Source organism: Neocloeon triangulifer, unplaced genomic scaffold, assembly GCF_031216515.1.
Source record: "Neocloeon triangulifer isolate White Clay Creek 2 clone unplaced genomic scaffold, ASM3121651v1 ptg000014l, whole genome shotgun sequence".
Taxonomy (NCBI): domain Eukaryota; kingdom Metazoa; phylum Arthropoda; class Insecta; order Ephemeroptera; family Baetidae; genus Neocloeon; species Neocloeon triangulifer.
This window is the reverse complement of record NW_026775556.1, coordinates 13,287,252-13,310,945: the sequence shown is the minus strand read 5'-3', so window position 1 is coordinate 13,310,945 and position 23,694 is coordinate 13,287,252. Positions and strand designations below refer to the sequence as shown.

The 23,694-nt window shown below is 38.9% G+C and overlaps 1 protein-coding gene and 1 non-coding gene across 4 annotated transcripts; both read right to left on the bottom strand.

The window, feature by feature from the left end:
- Window position 1: 1 nt before the first annotated feature.
- LOC132199566 (uncharacterized) lies at window positions 2-23,374 on the bottom strand. 3 transcript variants are annotated; one of them, XM_059624383.1, is made up of 13 exons: window positions 23,178-23,374; window positions 8,352-8,490; window positions 7,122-7,240; window positions 3,278-4,645; window positions 2,967-3,114; window positions 2,733-2,900; window positions 2,563-2,680; window positions 2,407-2,505; window positions 2,144-2,248; window positions 1,738-1,914; window positions 1,305-1,663; window positions 672-972; window positions 2-619 (listed from the first exon to the last, which is right to left on the bottom strand). In XM_059624383.1, exons 1-13 carry the CDS (start codon window positions 23,241-23,243, stop codon window positions 481-483), a joined length of 3,306 nt encoding a protein of 1,101 aa, XP_059480366.1. In that variant the 5' UTR covers window positions 23,244-23,374; the 3' UTR covers window positions 2-480. The 3 variants fall into 3 exon arrangements, with proteins under 3 accessions (XP_059480366.1, XP_059480367.1, XP_059480368.1); XM_059624384.1 differs by having other exon boundaries at window positions 1,738-1,872; window positions 23,178-23,373; XM_059624385.1 differs by lacking the exons at window positions 7,122-7,240; window positions 23,178-23,374.
- On the bottom strand, window positions 7,385-7,457 carry Trnar-ucu (transfer RNA arginine (anticodon UCU)). Its single transcript has one exon. It is a non-coding gene; the product is annotated as a tRNA-Arg (tRNA).
- Window positions 23,375-23,694: the final 320 nt, after the last annotated feature.

The following is a 23,694-nucleotide window of genomic DNA, read 5'->3' as shown; positions in this document are numbered from 1 at the left end:
TTTATTTTTGCATTTTCTTTATTTTCACTCCTTATTTATATTCTTAAATAAGCAGGATTTATTTAAAAATTTGATAAACTAGGCCATTTGCACAGAGTTAAAATGATTTTCATTTTTTTCTTTTACTTATCTTACTTATTTACAACAATTAAAAGCTCACAGTATTAAAATATGAGGATCATCTTTTGGATTTTATTAAAAAAAAAATCGCAAAGACAAAACCATATTTCAACTGTGCACAATAAAACTTTCTGCACCCCAAACAATAAATAATGAAGGAAAAAAATAAATGCACTTAAGTACAGTAAAAGTCATGAATGAAGTCTTATAAGCTTAAAAGCTAATGAGCACCCCCCAGTTTTCTGGGAAATTGAATGATGAGAAATGTGATTTTCACTTCTTATATTCACAGTCACTTTTTCTTGAAGTTTTTGAAATATATAAAACGGAAGTCTTTATCTTACACTAAGAATGGACAGATCACGCTGATGGTGGTGGGCAGTAATCTCCGTCGCACCTTCCCGCAGGAGGCGGCGCCATGCACTGTCCCAGCGCGCAGCGCCTCTGGCCACTCGGACAGGGGATGGTTTTTTTCTCTAGCTTGAGCTCATCAACAGGTCTGGTTTTAACAAAAATTAGGAATTTAAATTTACATAAATTAAAAATCTCACGAAGATTTGAGAACGGCGTTGATCCAGTTGACGTAGTTTGCCACTTTTGTGTAGACGCCTGGTCTGTGCGCCCTGGCACAGCCATAGCCGTTGCTGGTGATGCCTGTCAGCTCCCAGTGGCCGTCTGATCTTTGGCACATGAGCGGCCCTCCTGAATCTCCGAGACAAGCGTCCCTGCCGCCTCTGTCAAAGCCAGCGCAGAACATGTCGTCCGTGACCCTGTAGAGGGGCAGAAACACTGTTCGGCGGCGACATTCCTCCGTTGAAATAAGGGGTAGTTGCACTTCTTGCAATGTGTCAGCTGAAACATAAATTAACACAGAATAATTATGCAATATTAAAATAAAAATATATTAATGAAAAAGTATAATTATATAGTTTATTTAATTTAATAGGTTGACAAATTTTAAAAAACATTTGGGAAAACAAATTTATAAAAAATTTAACACAATTTTAATAAATAATTCTAATTTTGTTATCATTTCTAACATAGTTTATCTTTTATAGAAAGTTACATAACCATATTTCTTTTTATAATGCAGTAAAAATAGATTTATTTGATAAATTTTAAGTATTTAATAATTAGAAGTTCAAAAAATCTTTATGAAAGTTGCAACAACAAATTTCACTTACGGAATATTCTTCCCACTTCAGAGAGCTGTCCCCATCCAACAACTGTGCACATCTGCGAGTTCTCGGCAGGGTCTTGCTCTTCTGGTTTGACAGGTGACGAAGATGTTGATGATTCTGCCGACTCTGTTGTGGTGGTGACAACTGCTGTTGGAGGTGGCAGACAAACTGGTCTTATGTAATCGCTGAAATCAACTGGGCGCTCCATTTTCAAAAGGGCAAGGTCGTTGATGAAGCCAGTGTCCAGATATCCAGGATGCTGGATGATCCTGTTGATTCTTCGCAGCTGCTCGTAAGGCGATGGCAGGTCGGTGCCGCGCCTCAGAGCACCCATTCTGGCCACCCAATAAGCGTCCAGGTTGCTATTAAAGAAGTTTTAAGTTTTAATAAACAAAAACTTATAAATTTCACTTGAAATGTTTATGTTTTCACTTACTGGGCAAAGCAGTGACTCGCTGAGAGAAGCCACTGAGATGATATCAAACTTCCGCCGCACTGGAACTGACCCTCCTTGTAAAGGGCGGCCTGCCAGGGCCAGGCTCCAGGTCCTGCATTGCCACCGCCAACAATTCTGGAACCGCGAAATCGACCTGAGGATGAGCGCGACCTTTTCCTACGGCACAGCATGCATTTTCCTCTGATGCAGTGATTAACATGCAATTTTATGGAGGGAAACTGTTTATGCTCGTATATTTTTTTTGAGCTGGGTTAATTTTTAATTTTAATGCTTTTAAACTTTTAAATAATTATTTAATTGCGATTAGGGAGTTATTTGCGGCGCAACATTTATGTTTCATATTTTCATGTTAAGGAAAACTTGCTGCGTTAAAGCTTCAACTCACCTGGCCCACTGGCTCACTGCCAAAGGTCTCACTCCGCATTGCAAATCGCTACACCCAAGTCTTACAGCTGCCTTACTGGGGCAGTGGGAAGACATAACGGCCAATCTTAAACAGAGATACGCATACATAAAATTACTTGAATATGTGCCCTCATTTAAAACCAGAAGATCAACTAAAATAATAATACGAGCCTTATTGCCGCTTCTAGCGTTAGTTAGGCAACTGGCTGGACATGCGCGTATTGAAAATTGCATAAAATTCACCTTGGAGTTGCTCCTCGGCTTCCGTTTCTTTCAAAGTTCAGCTCGAAAAAGGGTCCTTTACTGGATGGGTCAATAACCTGCTCTGCCAAGTCGAAATCACTAAAAATTAAAATTATTTTTAGACTGGTAATTAATTTTTACATGAAATTCAGATACCTGTATGTTAAGGCCCTGCAAACAGCTCTGGCCACATTTCCAAGTCGCCATGACGACTCCTCCAATTTTTCTATGCACAAAGGTCCCCACTCACCCCTTTGCTGTACCATCAAAACCCCTGGAAAATCAAAATAAATTTTTCTCAACATAAATTGCATGGAAATTTTTACCATCGTCATGGTACTGCAGCGAGTCAGCCCTCTTCGTGTCTGGCGCGATTGAAACGCAAGTCCTCTCGTCATCCCCAAAGGGACAGTCCCTGTGGCCGTCGCAGAGCTTCTTCTTGGGAATGCACGCCCTGCTGTGAACGCACACGTAATGGCCCTCTTTGCACCAATCTGCAAACAATAAAATTAATGGTTTCACTGCCGGCGGAAAAGGCAATTACGCGCTGTTGCAATTACCACAGCCGGTCTCGTCCGAGAAATCCCAGCAATCAACGACTCCGTCGCACAATTTGCGACCTAGGCCCTGCGCTTGCAGCCGGTCGGCGCACGTACAGTTTGGTGACGACACGGACATGGACACGGTTATCGTGGTCGGTGGACTCGACTGTTAAATTATTTCTCATTAATACACAAAACAAAGTGTGGGAAAAGATTATTATCAATTCCGCAAGATTCACCAAATTTGAATTGTGGTTTTTCGGAATGAAGATGTAAAAAATTTACTGCTAATGACTTTGCTAATGACAATTAAATTGTGTGTGTTTTACCGTTGTGGTTGTCGTTGCGGTCGTCGTCTTCTTGATTGTGTTGTTTCGTCTCAGAAAGGCTGGCGCACTGTTGAATTCGTTTTTCGGGAAGGCCTGGATGACCGACTCTTTGATGCCGCTGCTTGCTGGGCCGCTCTTGGGCTCCCTGAAGAGGAGACCCGCTTTAATTGGACTCATCGAGTCCACCTCGGCCGTCCTTTGGCTCGCGGTCAACGGCTTCAGGAGCAAACTGCTCAGGGTGGGTCCAACATTGGTTGTGCCTGAGACGGGCTCTTTTGTTTCCTCAGCCACCTCTTCAGGTAAAAGAGTGGTGAGTGCCTCTTCAGTGAAATCCTCAGTCGGCTCCTCCTCCTCAGGAGTGGCGTCCGATGACAAAGTGGTTTCGCCTTCGTCGGTCATCTCGATTGTGAAAATCGGACCGGCAGGTTCGGGCGTCACGTGCTGCTTTTCCGTTGTGTCCACGATGTAGACAGGGATGCTGGCGGTGTTGTTGATGGTCATCTTGATAAACCGGTCGTTGGTCCTTGAATCGTCGGTCGGATTTTTTACTTGAGTGACTTTTTCAGTGGCTGAAATGAGCTCCACTGGTTTGTACTGGTCTTCGTGGTTGCCCCTGCTCTCAGCAAGGGCGCCTCCCATTTTCAGTGACCCTGGCGAAGGGTCCTGGTTCAAATGCCTATCGCTTTCCTTAATCCTGATGTGCGTGTTGGTCAAGACGGCGGCCTGGTCTCGGAAGGACTTGTCCGTCGTGACGGAAATGTCCTCCTGTTTGTAAGTGGCGCTGATCTTTGGTCGGTCTGGCTGCTCAGGTGCCAGGGGTGGCACGGAGGTGAGCGAGGCTACGAAGAAGGGCGAGGGTACTTCTTTGGTTATCAAAGGGGCTGAAGTGGTGGTACTTGTTGTGACGGGTGCAGCGATTTCTGCAGTCTCAGAGTTGTTGCTTTTCTTGGACGGAAACAGGGTGGGCATCGGCCGCATGTGTCCGAGGCCGCTGTAGGACCTCGACGGGAATTTGTTCAGGTTCTGAGTGTCGATGGCGTCTGCAAGGGTGCTCACCACCGCCGCCTCGCCGATCGGCTCTCGGTGCATCACAAACTCCTCCTCGACGATAGGAGTCCATTCGCTCCTGTCCACGTTGCTCTCGTCTTTTTCAACCCTGCTGAAATCGACGCCGCCCTGGACGTTGTAGGGTGGTGGGGTGGCGAGTTTGTCTTGTCTGAGTTGTGGTTTTACTGGAGTGCGGAAGGTGGTTTGTGCTGTCGTGGTGGTCACCGCACGTCTCTGTGTGGTGGTTCGCGGCGCCTCAGTGCTAGTAGTTAAGGGTTGCATAGGTGGTGGCGGCGGAGGTGGCGGTGGAGGTTTGGCAGTCTGGGAAAAGTACTGTATTAATTTAAATAAATAAAGTTACTTGAGGTAGTACAAGATTAAATAGGCAATTTGCAATTTTTATTTCACTATAGTGATGTATTTAAAAAAAATTTAATTATAAAAAAAAATTTCATCGATGCTTAATTTTTGTAATTATTAAAATTGAATATTTTATACAAATTTATTTTATACAATCATTGTTACAAATGAACAGTTTTTAAACAATTATGATCAATTATGATTATTACAAAGTGTGCTCAAAGGGAAAAGTATCTAAACACAGTTAAATTTTACGATTTCATGCAATAAATCATACTTGTTTGAAATTTAAAGAAATGACTGTACATTTGTTTTAAATTTGATTTTCTTTAATACCAACTATGAATACAAATTTTATTTTTAAGTTAAATATTTAAAATAAATTAACAAACAATAAGGGTTTTTTTTAAATAAATTTAGAAATATATATGTACGGGCCAGGTTGGCCAACACAAAGGGAGAATAATAATTAAATTAAACTCCAGAAGATTCTTTTAATTCGTATATTGTAGTAAGGCGGTGTTGTACATTCAGGATGTGTTGGTATTAGAATCGGAAGTTGAAATTCGAACTGTAAAAACATAATACAATCAGTACAATGAATTACAAACATGTTATTTGAGTATTGGTAAATTGAGTGGAGGCGCCGGCATTGCTCAGCCGGCGAACAGTTTTAGGTTCGGCGTTTTGGGTTAAATTCACTGGCGGGGCCGGTGATTATGCACTTATTCACTGGGCGGGTCATTTTGCCGTCGAGGGAAATTGCACAGAAAGGTTCTTACCCCATAAGTTGGGTTCAGGCGAAGGTTTGTTGAGTGAGCGATTGAGACGCGCGCTCCATGGCTGGCTTGGGGCGCGAGAATAAACGTGGTTGGGTGGGGCTCACATTGCATGGGAGTGCTGCAGGGTAAATGCTGTAGGGTGCAGCACAGGGTGGTGGAGTGGTTTAGTCTTGACTAAACGATTTGTAGTGGGCAGCGGGAAACCGCTGACCGCTACATAGGCCCCCACTTGGAGACCGGAGGTCACTCTCAGTATGTTTCTCTTGGTGAGGTGTCTCTGGGCGAGAAGGTGTCTCTTGGCGAGAAGGTGTCTCTTGGCGAGAAGTTGTCTCTTGGCGAGAAGGTCACTCTTGTATAGGCTGGAGTGAACGAGGAATTTGAGGCGTTGGACTTTTGCTGAGTCCAAAAACAGGAGAACTTGGAAGTTCTGTATGTTGGTTGATTCCAGCCGGGGGAACTTGGCGTGCTGGAAGGTAGTTGGTCCGATCAGCTCTTTCAGGTGTGTCCGACAGGGTGTGTCCCCAAAGGTGACGAGAAACTGCTATGTCTCGTTTGCGCGGTGGGTTGCAGGTCACATACTTGCCGTGTCGGTCCGAGTTTGAAGGCTCGTGTCGGCGTCGCTGATGTATGCTCTGATTCAGACGAGAGTTCTGCATAAAACTCGTGTGGAGCAAAATTGTGAGTAGGTGCAGCGACAGTTTTTGGAAGCGCGGTGCAGTGTTGTCTGACGGCTTCTGTGGAGAGGTTCGATCCTTGGTAAGTGTAGGTTCGAAGGACAGCTGCTGTCCAAAGATTTGGCCTTGGCGGCGGCCACGGTTGCTTGCATGTGAGGAGGCGTGGCTGCTGACAGCATTGGTGTTGGCGGTGTTGTGACGGCATCATGGCGAAAGCTCGTCGTTCGGCGGTCTGCCGAATGTGTATGTTGGTTCTGTCACTCGATGGCTTGATTTGTTGAAGGCGATTCTGCGTTGAAGCATCTTGTTGAAAGCGATTTTGCGTTGAAGCATCGTGTTGAAGGCGATTCTGCGTTGAAGCATCGCGTTCGGTATCTTGTTCGGGGTCACCATTTTGTACGGGCCAGGTTGGCCAACACAAAGGGAGAATAATAATTAAATTAAACTCCAGAAGATTCTTTTAATTCGTATATTGTAGTAAGGCGGTGTTGTACATTCAGGATGTGTTGGTATTAGAATCGGAAGTTGAAATTCGAACTGTAAAAACATAATACAATCAGTACAATGAATTACAAACATGTTATTTGAGTATTGGTAAATTGAGTGGAGGCGCCGGCATTGCTCAGCCGGCGAACAGTTTTAGGTTCGGCGTTTTGGGTTAAATTCACTGGCGGGGCCGGTGATTATGCACTTATTCACTGGGCGGGTCATTTTGCCGTCGAGGGAAATTGCACAGAAAGGTTCTTACCCCATAAGTTGGGTTCAGGCGAAGGTTTGTTGAGTGAGCGATTGAGACGCGCGCTCCATGGCTGGCTTGGGGCGCGAGAATAAACGTGGTTGGGTGGGGCTCACATTGCATGGGAGTGCTGCAGGGTAAATGCTGTAGGGTGCAGCACAGGGTGGTGGAGTGGTTTAGTCTTGACTAAACGATTTGTAGTGGGCAGCGGGAAACCGCTGACCGCTACATATACAATATGTCACCTGCAAAATTGAATGTCTTTGAGGAAAATCAGGGTATTTTATGGGCTCTTCCACTTCCTCGCCCCAGGTTGCTGAAGGTCTAGTGTCCAGTGAGGAAGGCTTTTTTGTAACATTGTGCCCTGAAGCGAAAACCGAAAAAAAAAAAAAATTTTAATAGTTCAAATTACATTTTAAACATTTTAATCATTTCAATGAATTAGCAAAATCGCAACGATACATTTAGAGGAATTGATGGTTTTAAATTTGGATAACCTGCAAAAATACATCCCTTATGGGGATCGAACCCATGACCTCTGGATTAGAAGTCCAGCGCGCTATCCTCTGCGCCAAAGGGACATTGATGTAGTGGGGGGAAAACGTTGCTACTTATACGCAACTTGATGCTAGCTTGAGCAGCGCAGTTTCAATGCGCGCTTGCTGCCTGTTATTAAATAAGACAGCAATTAAGCAAATCGCGTTTTTGCAAATCGCAAGACGAAACACGCTTAATTATTTAATATTTTTAAAACTATTTTACTCTCAAAAAAGAAAACATCAGCTCTACGTTCAGATTCAATTTTGTAAAAATGTTCATCAAAATGGTTTGAGGATTAGATTGGATTAGATTTCGAATTTTTGAACATTTTTTTTCATAGAGATTGTGGTGTTTTACTTTTTTTTTAAAATAATATTTAATTATATAGACAAAATAAATAATGTTCAATTTAATCTCTTTATTTTCATAAATATTCTAATAATTTTTTCCGCTTTGGAGTAAGATACGGGCTTCCCTGATGTAAAATGAGTGACAATTAAAGCGCAATAAGTTAGTGCAAAAGCTAATGTGCCGTGCTTACTTGCACTTTTACCGACGCAACGAGCATAACAAAAGCAGAAAACACATTAATTACACCAAAATTTAAATTATCTCGCGCTGAATTGTAAATTCGTACGGTACGATACAAATTGCATCAAGAGCAAGATTGCATTCGTAGCGAGAGTTTTGTGCACCAGTACGACCACTAGTGAGTATATTTTCTGCATTGTTCATGACGCAACCACCGTTATTTCCAGAAGCAAATCATGTGTGCATAATATATACGCGGCTTTGCATTGTTTCGCGCGCGACCGTTAATCAGGATTTTAATTGAAAGAACGACGAGAGAGTGCGACTAATGAGCAATTGCACGCGGCGGGCTGTAATTACATACATTGATTACAATAGTTCGGCATTGCGCACTCGGTACGTACCTCCAAGAACGAGGGCCAAACCGACCACGGCTAACACGGCCAGGGTCACGATGCACACCATGAAGACGAGCAGCGCTGACCAAAGGTGGCCCCGACCTTTGGTGCCAGAGTGTTGCGACCATGTTGTGTCACTACCACCCTGAAAATCAAAATGAAAAAACATTAAATAAAATTATTGTATTAAATTTCAATTGATTATTATTACAATTATAATATTAAAAACGCAACATAAATAAAGTATTATATTGGTTTCTGTTGATTCACATGATAATTATATTTCCATTTCTTTAATTGTTTTTATGATCTGATGTATTTAATGGTTTTCGTTTAATCCCTCTCAACAAGTCAAAATTTAATTACATGTATTTTTACGTTCTCAAGCTTCATTTTTTTCACTTTTCATAGAAAAACTATTTATGGATTATGTATTTATAAATCAGGCAAAGATTAAAAAATCTTAAAAATTTATAATTTTTGTTGTTTATTTTTTCACAGTGTTACAAATAATTTTATAACGATATAATTTGATTATTATTCCACGGTTAGTGTCTAGTGTTTTTATCAAGTTTTAACAATTTAATTTTTCAATACTTTTATTTTTCTACGTTCAAATTGAGTTAGGAAATGAAAAATTTTTATTAAAAACAAAATTTGAACTATGAAATTTCAGGCTAAATAACTCACGCCGTATGTGATTTTTATGCGCCACCTGTCTTGGCTCAAAAGGCCCTACCAAATCGCTTCTCGATTTCGATCATTGACAATTTCAGGGCCGAAGAGCATCAATATCTTTTTCATCTCTAAACACAATGGCGGAGAGTCGAGAGACTGTAATGATCATCATCGATCTGGTGTTACGCAATAAGACCAAATGACTTTCAGACAACGGTACTTGGAAGAAAACAAAACTGGCTCCTGCAGCGCTGTCGTTTTCCTTTCTTGAGAGCCGCGGGACTGGTAAAGTGTGAGAAAATAATGATCGACAGCTCTCCTCTTTTAATAATACTCAACCTTTGTGATTGGGAAATGAAATTTCCATTAAATATTCCATAGAAGGAAAAAATATCAAGCAAAAAGTATTTTTCATACTTTTACTTAAAATAAATTATTATTTTTTTTATAATTTTTATATTACAGTGGCCATAATTTTACTCAATAAATTCTCTTACTTAATGTGTTTTTAAGAAGACATGCACCTAATAACTGCGAGGAATTTCTGAGTCTTGAGTTACATTGAAGATGACAACTTCTGCGGTCGTAATCAAGCCGCTTTGATCAGTGAACTTGTTTAATTCTTTCGCCAATGCCATGAGAAAAGTGCCTTTAATGTTCACACCTCCGCTCTGCTCGGAGAAATTATGAGTATGATCTTGAAAATAAAATCAACGCATATAAATCGATGCGAAAAAGCGCCCGCCGAGCACGAGAATGCTGCTGATCATTTTTCATGAAGCCTAATCGGTCCAGAAAATCGGGCGTGATTTGCATACTCAGGCAATTAATACAGAGGAACCTTGATTTAATACGCCCATTGTTTCAAAGGCGAATTCATAGCTTCGAGCATTTAAGCTCTGATAATTAATCAACCCTTCCATGGTTTATAATATTTATGCGCACCATTTATGACACCTACAGGGAACTAAAATGTTTTAAATAAATTTAACTGTCAGTGCATGTGAATTTTTGACGTTAATTAAATAATAAAATTTTTCATTTTCAATAATTAAATCAAGTTTTAGTCAGGAAAACAAACGAGTTTTTGTTGATGGATTTCAAAATGAACTTTTGATTGATGATGCTGTTTGATGATAAGCGCGTGTGTATTTTCTGAAGCGAAAGATTGCCCGAAATAATTGATGTTCCCGCACTGGTATAGTGCGATGTTTGAGAATCAACTTCTACGAAGCCGCCACGGACCGAGTTGGCTCTTCACGCCAGACCATTATGAAAGGCCATAAAGCGGAAACGACGCAGCTCATCTTCAGAAAACTCAACAGGCAAATCTCTTTTCCTGCCAGGTGCTTCTATCAAAATTATATAATATTTAAAATTAAATTAATGTATAATTTTACTACTTGATCGTACTTGGAAATAATTCAAGCGAGCGTGATTTTTTTCTCAAACTTGCTCTCGGCCCGATGTTGTTGATCTTGAACTTGAGAGCAAGACAAGTGCTCGTTCACGACCGTACATTATACTTTATTTCATTTTATACGGGTGGGCCACCTGCCTCAAAACAGCAAAATCGAAATCTTGCATTAAAATGTTAAACCTCGTCATTCATTTTCTCGCAAAGCATTGATAAAATTTTATCGTGAGGATGCATAATCCATTCTTCATTCCACTCTGAACCGAGTTCTGATAATTTTCTCACTCGCGCACAATAGGCAATTATTATTATTTACGGCCAACAACTTTTTATATCAGCCAACACATTAATTCCTCTTGCACTTTTCAAGGTGAGTGTGCAAGAGCATCTCCGTGAACTTGCACGCGAAGAATGATTTTTTTCGGAGAACACTTTCGCGTGCATAGTGTGGATCGCACAGACACGTCTGCATGCAGCTTACAACGCACGACATTTGCATAATTGACGAGCGCGATCGAAAGATGCATCTGGTCTCTCTCATGACTTGGAACATTCCTCTCTAATTGATGCAGTTTTTAAAGGAATCCCCTTGTTCGCTGATAATTTTTCAATCCGTTATTTCAAAGAAAAATTACCGAGCTTTTAACGTGCAGAAATAAATCTTCTTTGAAGTATATTTTACATTTAAAAAGTAAAAAATATGATATGTTCATTTGTGAAAAAGATGCATAATTATTGTTCTCAGAAATCAGGAAGAAGGAAGTTTATTTTTTTAATTTGCAATAAGATGTGCAGTAAAGTAATTTAAATCAAACATCTTATTCCTCCATCTCTCACTTTAACCTCCACACGTCCAGCTATCAAACAAAAACACGCGATCTTCGTTCCACTCTGCGGCATCTCCTGTCGTCCGGTCGGAAAAATGTGCTATTATGAAAATCGTATCAACCTCTCCACACCTCGCTCACAAACATGGTAAAAAGAACAAACAAACCTTCAGGTCTGTCACGATGGTCGATGGAAAAATGCACGTTAAAGAGACTTCGTTTGTACATATTATGCCGGAGCAAACAAGCGCGCAAGGGAAGTCCTTGCACTTATAATCCGAGGAAATCGCTCGGGCCGAAAATGGCAAATTCATCGAGAGGAAGATGGGCAATTGGCGCAGGTTAGCAGGCATGGCCAGGTATATTCGCTCGCGAGCACACACAACCTTGGACGTGACGTAACCCCCGGCTCATTACATCATGAACCTTGCGCTTGCCTAACAGAGATCTTCCTCAATAATATAAATCTCGTGAAAAAATGCCGCGACAACTCACGTACAGGATTGGAGCACCCACACGAACACGCGGCTGCGACACACAACGAGCTACCCAACGTGCGCATGTTTTTCTCCTTGACTATTCCGTAACGTTGTATGTACGTCGTCATTGATACAGTTCTTGCGACAGATCACAGTGAAGTATATCACTAAGTGATTTGAGACGACGTTAATGACTGTTCTGAAATATTTTCCTCAAATAAAGGCAAATTAATTTTCAGTCATAGAGAATCAAGTCTATAATAAATAATGAAATTTTTTTTCTTCTTTTTACTTGTGTTTGTCATCAAAAAATTAATGTTACTTATTATTTATAAACATAAAAATTTTAAACCATTTTTATTTTAATTATACAGCTTATAATTTAGATCTTTTTAGTTTTAAAAATTTATAAAATTATATTGAGCCTAATAAATGGAGTTTAGGTTTGCTATATTAATTTTTTGCATTTGTTAAATTAAATTTTTTTTAAAGAATTTTAAAATATATTTATTATTTATATAATGAAAGTAAATTACTAATCGTCACGATATTAAAAATTTGAAAATACTTGTAATCGACCCATCTAAAGTTGCTGGTATTTAAAATTAAAATAATTTCATTATGTCTGCTCAGAATTTGCCTGTAATTCACATGTGGGGAACAAATATTTAACAAGACTTGAAAACGTTGCCCAAGCTCAGAATTATGCTAGGCATAATAAGAAAATAAAAATTATTAAAATTATAGTAAATAATAGCTGATCGAAGAAAAATAATAATGTAATAAGTAATAATAAAATACAAATGTTTAGTGTATAAAATTTAAAATAATTCCGAATGTTCTGCCTTATTTAAGCGCTTCTCTCCACAACATTTGATCCGTTCTGGGTGGTTAAGAAGAAAAGACTTGAATGAACGAGCTCGATAAGGAGCGTGCACGAGCAAGAAACCTGCTGCACTTCTCGCTTGATGTAGGATGCACATGTACATGTCGGCGCACTTGTTCGTCTCTCGGCGGATTCGTCGCTCGCATTTGCAAATGAGCGATTACTTTAATCTCTGCACGAGATGATTCTGTTTCGAGGGGAAAAAGGGAAGTGTCCAAGGTCTCCGCGAGCATGTCTTTTCTTGGCAGGCACATGTGCGCGTGGTATTTGCTTCACAAATGTGTACTCCCTTGGCTAATTACACATGCTGATTATGCTCTCTCGCGAAAAGGCTTTACAAAAAAATGGTGCTGCCACTCGTGCGCGCAAAATGCACTCGGTTTTATGTTTTGTTTTGTTCCGAGGGACGACTCGGTGAGAAAATGCAAATCAGGTGCAGTGGGCGAGTGCGTGTCGATGGGAGAGAGAAACGTGGCGGGCTTTGATGTTCTTCCTGAACTGAGGAAAATTAAATGTTAAGGGGCTATCTGATTGTTGTCATCTGCAAATCTCATGAATACATTAAAAAAAACTTCCCACGGTGGGTGTGCTTTATTATTTTAGTTTTTCATCTTCTTTGCTGCGGGAAAATATTTACGAAGGTTTTGTGCTGTTGAACTTGGTTAGAGATTTGCACATAAGGAAGTCTGAGTTATTATATTATAATTTCATTTTTTAAATATGATTTTAAATGTATACAAAATTGTTATAAGTTTTGTGTGAGTTGAAATAATTTTTGAAACTAAAAACTAAAAAAAAAAATCTGGAAATTTTGAATCCATCTAGTTTTAATTAAATTAAATTACAATTGTTGTCAATGAAAAACCACACGTGCTGCACGTATTCGCCTTGAGGTAGCAAAAACCCCTGCATGCTTGCGAGTTTTTTGCACTTGAGTGGTCAATAATTCACACACAAGCCGCAAAAAGTGCGTCCTTTTGACCACGGACTTGTAATTTCACGGGAAATTGCTATACACGTGTGTGCTAAACAAAATGCTCTGCAATTCAAAATTGAAGCAAATTTATAGGGGAAGAGCATAAATGACACAACAATTTTGCACTCTTTTTTTAAAAATCTAACAATGCATTGTGTCGATGAACTCATGATCAAATTGGCCATTTGAAAATTAGGAGAAGCTGTCCTGCAATTGAATACAAAAGTTTAGTTTTCCGAGAACCCTCAACGCATCACAAGTTCCTTGACTTCTTTACTATATCGTTAATATCATGTGAGTGTCTGAATCTTTTAAGTGGAGAGCGTGAAATTTGTGATAGCGATAGCATTAAAAACGCGTGGGAAATTGGCTCCCTGCCGGAGTTCAAGTTCGTAGGAGTCAAAGGCATCTTCTTTTCTAGGTATGAACCATTTAGAAAAAAATTGCCTCACTGAAGTATAAAAAAAATCAGCACCGACTGACTCAGTACCCTATGTTTTAGAGGCCTAATCATAAAACATTACATAAATAAAACCAAGGTAGATTTATTTTGCCGCAAGCAAAAGTAAACATTGCACTTTGTACAGCATCGCGTTTTCAGCCGTAGTAAGAAAAAGAAAACAGTGAGAATTCCAGCTTCATTAGATATCGAATTTCATATACTCGCTCACAAGTCAGTTTCGTGTCAACGTCTCCTAAAGCAATTTAATCCTCGCTAATAATGAGTATCTGGCAAAGGAAAATTACATTACGTACAACACGTGCATTGTTTTCTTTTTCATTATTAACTTTTTGCTCGGCGAGAGGGGCAGGTGGATCTTCTTAAACCATCTCTATTGGATGCTGTGTGTGTTTATATAGAGGACGGTAATTACGAGGAATATAATGTCGCCCTTGGCAGAATTATCTCATCTCGGAGCACATAGCTCTTGACCCTCAAAAGGAAAATGATGCTTCACTGCTTCTTTCGCTAAATTAAAAATACGATAATAAAAACAATCATTTTTTTTCCTTAGGGAAAGGATGAGACGCGGAAAATATTTGTGAGCAACAATAATTTTCCTTTGAAGGAACCAGGAATTTTGTCTTTTATTTTTAACTTAAAAAATGACATTAATTCACCTTTGAATGGATTAATGTTGATGCTGGTTGCGAGTTCAAGACGAAAATATGTGTGTGAAACGCAAGGAGTATGAAACATTAATCCTCTGGCTCCACACAAAAGACTTATATATGAGACGACTTTGGTCGGGATGCTGTGCGCAGAGAAGATTCAAGGTTTCGTCTCTTCCAGCGGTGGCTCATCATCCATGGAAATGGATATAGCCGCGTTGCATCATTGCAAATCATGCGTACCGCAAAGGCCCGCGCCTGATAGTGCGCGGCAGGTTCACCAAATTGCCCTTGGAAGGTCGAAAATGCGCATCCGACACGACTTTTCTATTGAAAAAATAAGGAATCGTGCACTTGCTTGAAAATGGCAAGGTACGCAAACTTTATTTTTAAACGTCAGATGGGAGAGGAAGGATGCGAAAACAGAAATGAATGGGATTTCCCGACAACGAGTTTTTAGCAGATGTTTGAACTGGCTTTCAGATCTTGTTAAAATTCCCCAACAAACAAAATAAGGGAATTATTTTGTGGTTTAAATTAAATTAAAAAACATAGAAAGAGCTCTGTTTATTTTTGTTATTCGTTAATTAAACTTCACTTATTTCGCAAACTGTGTATTGCTGAAAAGGAGATTCGCAAAAAAATGATTGGCTGCTAACTTGAAAGAAAACGCGCAATCTTAATTCACCGTTTGATTGGCGACTCAATTACGCGCAAAGTGTTTTTCTATCTGCACAATGTTCAAGTAGCAATGATAAGCGTTCAGCCTCTTTTCGCTGCAGCAGAGCGCGCGGACCTTGACCGCCTCTAAACGTGCCATTTGGTTTCTCTTCGTTCCTTGATGCGCGGCGCCCAATCAAACCGAGAAATGCAAGGATTTCTTGTTTAGTGGGTGTTTGGCAATTATCTAATGTGCACGCCGACAGCATTTGATTTGGGTTAAGAGTGAGTAGTCTGACGTCAATTTGACGAGTTTCTATTGTTTCACTCGCACTCTTGAAAATGCAAGTATTGCCAATGATATGTTTGCATATAATTCGTGTTCAACGTGATTGATTAAGGTTAAAACGTACCTCAAGAGCACTTTTTCTATTACAAGAGCTCCCAAACAGCGATGACTAACATTTTTTTTTCAAGTTAACTAAATAGCTCTATGAAAGGATAAGTAGCGCTCGTAAATTTAAAATTTACCAAACTCCTAAATTTTTCGTTATGTATTAAGTAGCCAGCCTTCCTCTTTTTTGCGACTAACAAGAGAGCCCATTTTCTCTTCACAATCGCAATTTATTTTTCAAGTGTTCTTTCACATACCCGCTGGGCCGTTTTGAGCTGCTGCTTGTGAGCGAATTTAATCAGACGTGAGACAAATCGAGGAGTGAAATAAAAGCAAAAGCGATGCCGCTGAGAACTGAACTTGAACTGCCTGGGTTCACCGCCGGCTAATTGAGCTCAATTTACAATCCGACTATCTCACTTGTGAATCGGATGATTAGTGTAGAGAGAAAAATTCAGCGTCACACCAACCGTGAAATGACGGCGACTCTGTTTGTACATATCTGTGGCATTCGTAGAAGAAAAAAAATCTGGACTCTTTTGTTAGGAACCGACGACGCACAATAATTTGGTGCGCATTCAAATTTGGTGCAATTTTGCCAGAGGCGCACCCTTGAATCGTCGGTCTCGTGTGAGATGATGAAGGTCCCTTTTTATCTAGCCTAGAGTGTGTGCTTAATTCTCATAATGTGTGGTCGAAATTACACACCAGGAAGTTTTTCTAACGCTTCTGACCAGCAAAAGACTTGTGACAAAACAAAAGAGACACATGGCTGTATAATTAAATCAGAAACAGGAAGTTTCTACAATAATCTCACATTAGAAATGGACGGACGAGTTTAATTTCGGCCATGTGAGTAACTGGAAATTTAACTGTGGTACTTGCGTGAAATAAATTTTTGAAAAATTATGACAAGTCATGCAAATCTTGCATTGAGAACGGCTCGTTTTTCGAGGTGCAACAGTTATAACTTCCGAAATAATGTTATATGTGATTTGCACTGAAGCCAATAAAACCAAAAATTATACAAACATGAATGTGTTTTTGTGGTTCCTTGATGCGTGTTGCCCGTTCGACGAAACGTAACGCACAAGTAAATTAATTATTCTGCCTGCTGGACCGAGCGAAATGCATTTACAAAATTGCTCGGCAACACGCGAATCTTCAGAGGGCGAAGACTTTTCCCGATCGTGGTCAGACGATTCCCGTTACGAGAAGGATCATCGACTGCGGCGTCCGAATCTCCCACGACACCCTGATAATTCGGCGTAATTGCAGCCAATTTTTCTTTTCGCTGCAATCGAAGAGGAAAGGCGATTAGGCGCGGTTTGCTGAAGAATGTTCAGACGTTTTGGAGAGGATTCAAGCTGGCGGTGAAAATGAAAGGATTCGATGTCATTAAATAGTTGAATGCAATCTTTACTATTGGGAATATCAAGATATCCATAAAATTTTTATTAAAAATCGTTAACAATATAATTATTTTATTAAAATAAAGAAAATGTATTAAGTACTGAAAAGTTTTTTTTATAACTTTATTTAAATTTATCCTTTTCATAAATTTATTTTAAAGCCATTTTAAAAATTATTAAAAAAAATTAATAGTTGCTTTGAAGAGTCCTGTTGCAGAACGTGATGAGAGTTGCGGGCATTGGGCCAATTTATCTGCATGAATCTCAAAATCTCTTGTTTCGTGAGCAAATTCCAGACCGGAGCATGGCAAATGTGAATATTATGCTCCAAGTTAAACAAGTACAATTATTTCGGTAGCAGCGTCATGTAATTATTCAAACTGTTAGTCGAAATGCGCGTGAGATAATTTGCGAGTGTGCGACAAAAGGGTAAAAAATGAGTCGCATCATCTGGACGAATGTAAACAAAACGCGCCTTAAATTCATTCCGTGGCAAATAAAGCACAGATGGCTGTTAAGAGATTATTCACACTAAATTGTCTGTCCTATACGTGGAAACTGTTTATGCCATTATGTTGCAGTGGGTGCAGTTAGATGAGGAGCACGTGTTTTTCACCCAAAAGTGTTTATAACTGGATTTCAGGAGCTTTTTTAATGCAACATCCTTTTTTTCTTATTATTTCCCGAGTTAATTTAAAATTTTCACGTCCCTCCAGCAAATTATGTTAACTTCTATATATATAATTACAAGGAGATTGAAACTGACAATGAAATATGATATTACGGTCATTAAAAATTCCCAGCTCTAGGAAAAAAAATTGTAACTTGCATTCAAACACTTCATCCTGGCTGCATTTGTAAGCATACATTAATGTAACAATTTATCGCGATCTTTTTCAACGTTTGCATAGTGGACAGTTGACAAGGGCGTTTGGTACACATCAGAATTAACAAATCGCAATGCTGTACATCGCGACGCATAGAAACAGGTCCGAGTGCTTTTCTTTCGCGTTTTACTCCGTCTTTTCAATTCAATTTCAATTTCCTCTGTGCTGTTGCACGCGGTCAGACCATCAGTTATTTATTGCCCGCCACGCGCATAAATAAACAGGCACGACCGACAGGCACAAATGTTAAGTTGTGCGATATTGCCGAGTCGATCGCAGGTCCATAAATCCAGCGTCCACAATTCGATTTGCGTTGGCCACACGGCTCACTAAGTCAGGCGTATTATTCGCAATTGGCAACCAAAGTCGCGTTGTGTGCGTCGACCATATATTTGCAATTTGCATGATTTGCCTTGATTCTTTAGCGTAGGAGACTTCGTAGCATATTGAGATTTTTTTTTTTGTAAATTACATTAGCTTTTTATTTTGTGTACACAGTCTTGCTACTCAAGAAAAATTAACATAATTGATCATTAAACAAAAATGTTTTTTACAAAAATCAAAATTAAATCAATTAAAGTTTAAAGAAAATTAAATTACGTGTTATATTTTTTTAGGAATCATGAAATTTCTAAAATCTAAATTTTATTTTATAATGCATATTAACAAAACTTCTCATGTTCTAAATTGAATATGAATTTATGTTCTTCTGGAATTATTTCAACAGTAGACTTATAAATGGGCGGCAGAAATCTTTTTCCACCCACGTATAGCTTTTAGCAAGCAGCACAAAAGTCAAAGGCACGCTCAATATCGCAAACCCCGCGAGCAATGTATCAAATCCACCGGCGTGATAGCCTTGAAATTTCTGCAAAGAGCAGACAAAATAATATGAGACTCATCCTCCACTTTTTCCTTTTTAATGCGTTGGCTTAAATGCTCGTAAAAATTCACGTAAAAATGAGCAACGTGCTCCTAACGATTCGGGACGAAAAAATTGCACAGCACTTCCTGAAGAAAAATGAAATTATTTTTTGCTTTGATGCAAAAATGTCAACAACCTTGGCTGTGACGAAAGTGCAGCTATATGATTTGTGTTTATTGAAATGTCGCACTGAATGCGTTTTCATGGGTAAATTGGGATCCAATCATCCGTGGTGGAAAAAATTAACGCAGTTTTGACGCCAGTCATTGCGTCTAATCGTGCGTGAAAAACTATAAAAAAAAAATAAAAGAAGAAAATTTGACATTTTATAGAAAAATCGAGAATTGATGAAAATTCGAGCTGGCGCCAAATGAATAAATTTGCAAGTAACTGTATCGATATTGCCGATATGTGCCCTTCAACGTCTCACGTCAGGTCAGCTTGAAGCTTTTTTGGTAGTGTCTGAAGTAACGGATTAAATTGAGAAGATTCTTCAATTTGCTAATGAGGCGAGACCTGTTTTTACTCCAATAGCATACTCTTTTTTTATTATTTGCTCAATTCAAGAGTAATTTTGCCGTTGTAAAGATTGCAGATAAAATCCCTAGGAGGCTTCTTTTGCTTCACTTTAATAGGCGTGCCGAATCTCAAATTTCGGTTCAAATTGCCTATAAGTCAGATTTTGCGTTTAGAAGTCACTGCACCAAAGAAGAGATAGTGAAAAGCTACAATGCAACTGATGTAATTTTAAAAAAAAAACAATTCTGCTATCTTTCTCTTCTCCACAGTTTTTCAAATATCGTACAATTTAGTCAAATAGTTCAAAATGTTTCTAATTATAAATTTCGCAACATAGAATTTCAAAGTTTTTTTATATGCGTTTTGTTTATTCTTACTCTTCAGAAAATTTTTGATGGTATAAAGAAAAATTGGGATTTTGATACAGTTTATCATTTTCTCATTTCATTGAACTGGAGATTTTGTTTTTGCTTGATCGCGTAAACCCAAATTAAGCAATGTGAATTCGGCGTTTGCAGAAATATTGGCGGGTCTTTCAAGGTCAGCCTTAAGAGTCTCTCACGGGAAGTCGCCGTGATTTTTGCACTCGTTCGGTATGTTATATGATTGATGTTAATTGTTTCTTCAAACCTCACATGCGGCGGCAAACTGAAAAGGAAAAGTGAGAAACAAGCAGCTCCGGGCAGGCCATCGCGGGCATCAGCAGGGCATCAGCAGCTCTCGAGAGAAGGCAACGATCTCTCTCGAGCCAGCTCAACTAAAAAACAACTTCATCACTGACACCGCGAACTCGGAAGAAAAGCAACAAGAACAGAAAAATGTTCAAGAGAGCAAGTTGCATAAAACGGCCAAGAAGAAGTTCTTCTGTAAACTTCTCTCGCAGAGCGAGAGAGAGCAAATTGAGTTGATTTAGTTGGAAAAAGATGAGCAAGAAATTTGGCCGCACATGACTCGGCACTCAACCATTGTTTGATTTTAGAGATGCTATCATCAAAAATGATCTGAAGAGTAAGTAAGAGTAAACGCAACATTAGGTGGTTAATTGTGAAGAGCGGAGCATCGGCTGACTTATTTTGTATAAAATCTTAAAATTAGAAAAATGTATTTGTACATGGTACGTTGTTGGTACAATTATTGTATTATTTATTAAATTTATTTATTTATTTGTTTGTTTGCAATGGTTAAAACTTATTATTCTAGAATAGAATTGAGATCAAACTTGATTCCAAGACTTTTATTTTATTGTTTGCATTCAATTTTCTTGAGATATTTGTAATTTTTTCCGTGTTTTGTGTGTTTTTTTTTTTTTTTTTTAAACAATTATTCACCTGGTTGATTTATACTGAATTTGAAAATTGTGTAATTAATCCTTTTCAAATTTAAGAATATTTCCAGAAAATCGATCAAACCAATAAATAGAATTAAATACCAAGAAAGGTTTTCAAAATTGACCATAGCTGGAAGCAAAATCGATTGAAAGTGATTATGTAAAGAGCTATAATTTATAATTTCCCACAATTTTGCTTGCACCCCAGAGGCAATGTACTGATAGTGAATATGCATTTCAAATTGCATGCTGGAATTACGCATCACCTCCATAAAACTGTCACAATCATGTGCATTACTTCGAGTGCGTTATTATTCACCGATTCAAAAATGTCGTCGACCCTTCTGCAGAAAATGCAGCGGAGTCGAGAGGATGTGAGAGAGGTTATTGAATCCAAATTCAGTCACAGCGGCTTAATATTTTGCTATGCAGTGTCGCGGGCGCCGACGAGCAATGCCAATTAGGAAGGAAGTTGTAATGCCGAGCTAAAAGAGTTTAAGCACCCGCATTAGTCACAACCATGCGTGACTCTAGCGTGTGCACACAACCAAGTGCGACATATTTCTTTTGCACACACAAAATTAGCTTTCGGTGCTTGTGCACGTTCCTGTCACACCCGCGCGTTTAGATTTCCTACTCGTTGGGCACGAACTTGAATTCGTTCTAGACAAAACAATTAAAAATAAAAAAGTGAATAATGCTCAAAATCAAAGAAATTTCACAAACTTAAATTTGACTTTTTCCTTCTAAATTTTATTTTTAAAAAGTATCTTATTTCCAAAATTGCGATATTGATTGCAAAATTCATAAATTAAACCTTGATGTTGAATAGTAAAATTACTTATTGCCAAAACTAGCCGCTATGATTAATTTTATTTTAATCATAGTCTTTAATGAATATTCTATTTTTCCAAATGAGGTTGTTCTTAACTCACAATTTTCTTAACGTCGGCACGCAAAACAATCAATTATGGGATGTGGTTAACTCTGGTCAAGGAAAATCATTACGGTTTACACGCGAAAATTTGGCAACCTCAATTTTTGCACCGCTAGTGTCTTCCAGGTCGAAAATCAACTTGAAGTCACCGGTTGATTAATTAAATCAGCCTTGTGGCGAAGCTCCGCAAAAACTCTTGGGTCTAATGAATGTGATTATTAAGGACGATAATAATCGCACTTATAAACAGACGTTGAGGAATTGCTGCCTGATTTATTGACATCGCCTGCAGAAACGCAAGTGTATGACTCGACTCTTTGCTGAGTGCGCGTAATGGCCATTTCCACATTAGATCACAATAAAGTCCTAAAATGATGACGCTTCTTGAATTCCTTCTTGGGTAACAACAAAACACACCGCGATCTTCGTCAGCGGAATAGCCGCTGGCCATTTCTTCCCATAAGCAAAAACGAGTTTTCCTGGGATATTCAGCCATTCTTAATTTCTTTCGAAAGACGTCAGCCGCGCAGCTTCTTCATTTTTATTTTGCAGATTCTGAATGTTTGGCGCACAAACAAATATTAACACTTGACCCTGACGAGACGAAGTCAAGATTGTGTGTTTGCTTTTGACACGCACAAAAAAACTTCGAGGACTTTGTGATTTTTTTGCGTTATGTGAATTATTTTTAATGGATAAATTAATGTGTAAACCGTATAAACTAAATGCATGCAAAGAGGTCTCATGGAAATTCAGAATAAGAGGTTACATAAAGTGTGAGTAGATTAAGAAAATACTTTGTATTATTCGTAACTTTTGTTGATAGTCCAAAGTGTCCAAAGTATCCCTTTTTTTTTAAATTTGCATGTTACTTACTTGTTAACATCAGTTAGCATGAAGAAAACGGAGTTACTTTTATAATAAGAAATAATGCCTCGTAGAAATAATGGTCGTGGTTTTACTTTTAAATATTGATTTAAAACCATAAAAATAAATGCAACATCTATTATCAATTATGTATTTTTTTATAGTTTTATAAAAAATGTATCGATCAAAAGAAAAATTATTAAAACAAGAATTTATTTTAATTAAAGTATAAAAAGGTATAAATAATAAAATAAGGTTTTCAAATAATCATTCTTTAAGTTTTAATTGATAGATTAAGATTAGTATGGTACTTTTTTAATGAAATGTTAAACTGATAGTTAGATAATAAATTGAATTACAAAAAGGCGTGGTAGGACTATTTTGAACGATTCAAAATTCTTTGAAATTTATTTTGATTTTAGTAATAATATCAATAATATATTTAAAAAAAAATAGCTCTTTCATGCAAAATCAAAATATTAAAATGGCAACAATTAGGAAGCATTTAAATGTTGTTTTTGTACTCACGGGGTATGAGTGGTAGGTGCTCCTAATAGTGGGGTAGGCATGGTCACTGCCTGCCGACGACCACATGGTTCGCAGGGGCACTACTATCTCGTCTTACTGCCGCCGGCGTGCTCGAGCGCCGGCATTCGAATGAGCCGAGCCGGTGTGCGTTTGCTTGTTGTCGCGGTCCTCCTCCTCCTCTGCTTCTTCTTTCCACTGTTTTTCTGCCGAGCGAGCCACCACGAGGCCCTCCGAGCAAATAGTATAATGTGCACACCGGTTGGAGGTGGTCATCAACCTCGCGGATGGATGGAGTCGCAAGGTCAGGCGCCTTCGCTTTCAACCTCCGCCGAAAGGTGGTGTGCACACGCGGCCCATGAACTTGAGCTCGCCGTGCATGGATGAGCCTCTGTGAGAAATTCTGCAGGTTCGTATAATATCTTTTATTAAAAGCAACAGCTTCAGTCACTTTATTTTATAGGTAAAATCATACCAGGAAAATGATGCTCCGTAAATACTGACACTGGCAATAACATTA